The sequence below is a fragment of the Penaeus monodon genome, chromosome 28 (genome assembly GCF_015228065.2).
Source record: "Penaeus monodon isolate SGIC_2016 chromosome 28, NSTDA_Pmon_1, whole genome shotgun sequence".
Taxonomy (NCBI): domain Eukaryota; kingdom Metazoa; phylum Arthropoda; class Malacostraca; order Decapoda; family Penaeidae; genus Penaeus; species Penaeus monodon.
The window spans coordinates 34,859,902-34,860,370 of NC_051413.1; the positions used below are offsets into that span (position 1 = coordinate 34,859,902).

Sequence of the window (469 nt, forward strand, 5' to 3'; positions counted from 1 at the left end):
AAACGTTTAAGAAATGACGTCGACCTCCCGTTCGACGAATCCCCATCACAACTCCTACATATCCCCCAAAAGAAACAGTAGCTGCGTATGTAAACCTCCTCCCATACATCAAAAAACCAGGAAACTACAACGTGACAGAGAGGCGCCTTGACCCCCGATCTCGCCTCAGGAAAAAGAACCAACGGCCAAGTTCGGCAATGTTTTGTTAGCCTCGAGTTGCCTTTGACTGGAAAAGCCGAATGGTCGTTTCGTGGCTCGCAATTGCTCGTTATAGGGGGGTGATTAAGACCTAACCAGCCATGGCCGTGACGGAGGAGGAGTTAGCCAAGCTCAGGGTGGTTGACCTGAAAGCCAAGCTGTCCGAGCTCGGGCTGCCCACGCAAGGTAAAAAATGCACGAGGAGCTGGACTCTTTAGGGGAGGAAAACGGGACAGGCTCTTTAATTCGAGGAGGGGAAATAAACGTTCGG

The 469-nt window shown here is 51.4% G+C and overlaps 1 protein-coding gene across 1 annotated transcript in view; it reads left to right on the forward strand.

The window, feature by feature from the left end:
• Nucleotides 1-147: 147 nt before the first annotated feature.
• LOC119591549 (nuclear transcription factor Y subunit beta-like) overlaps nt 148-469 on the forward strand; it is a gene marked incomplete at its 5' end in the record, with an annotated part of 3,301 nt that continues 2,979 nt past the window's right edge. The window contains 1 exon segment of the mRNA XM_037940300.1: nt 148-384. Within this exon segment, the coding sequence (XP_037796228.1) occupies nt 300-384 (85 nt within the window).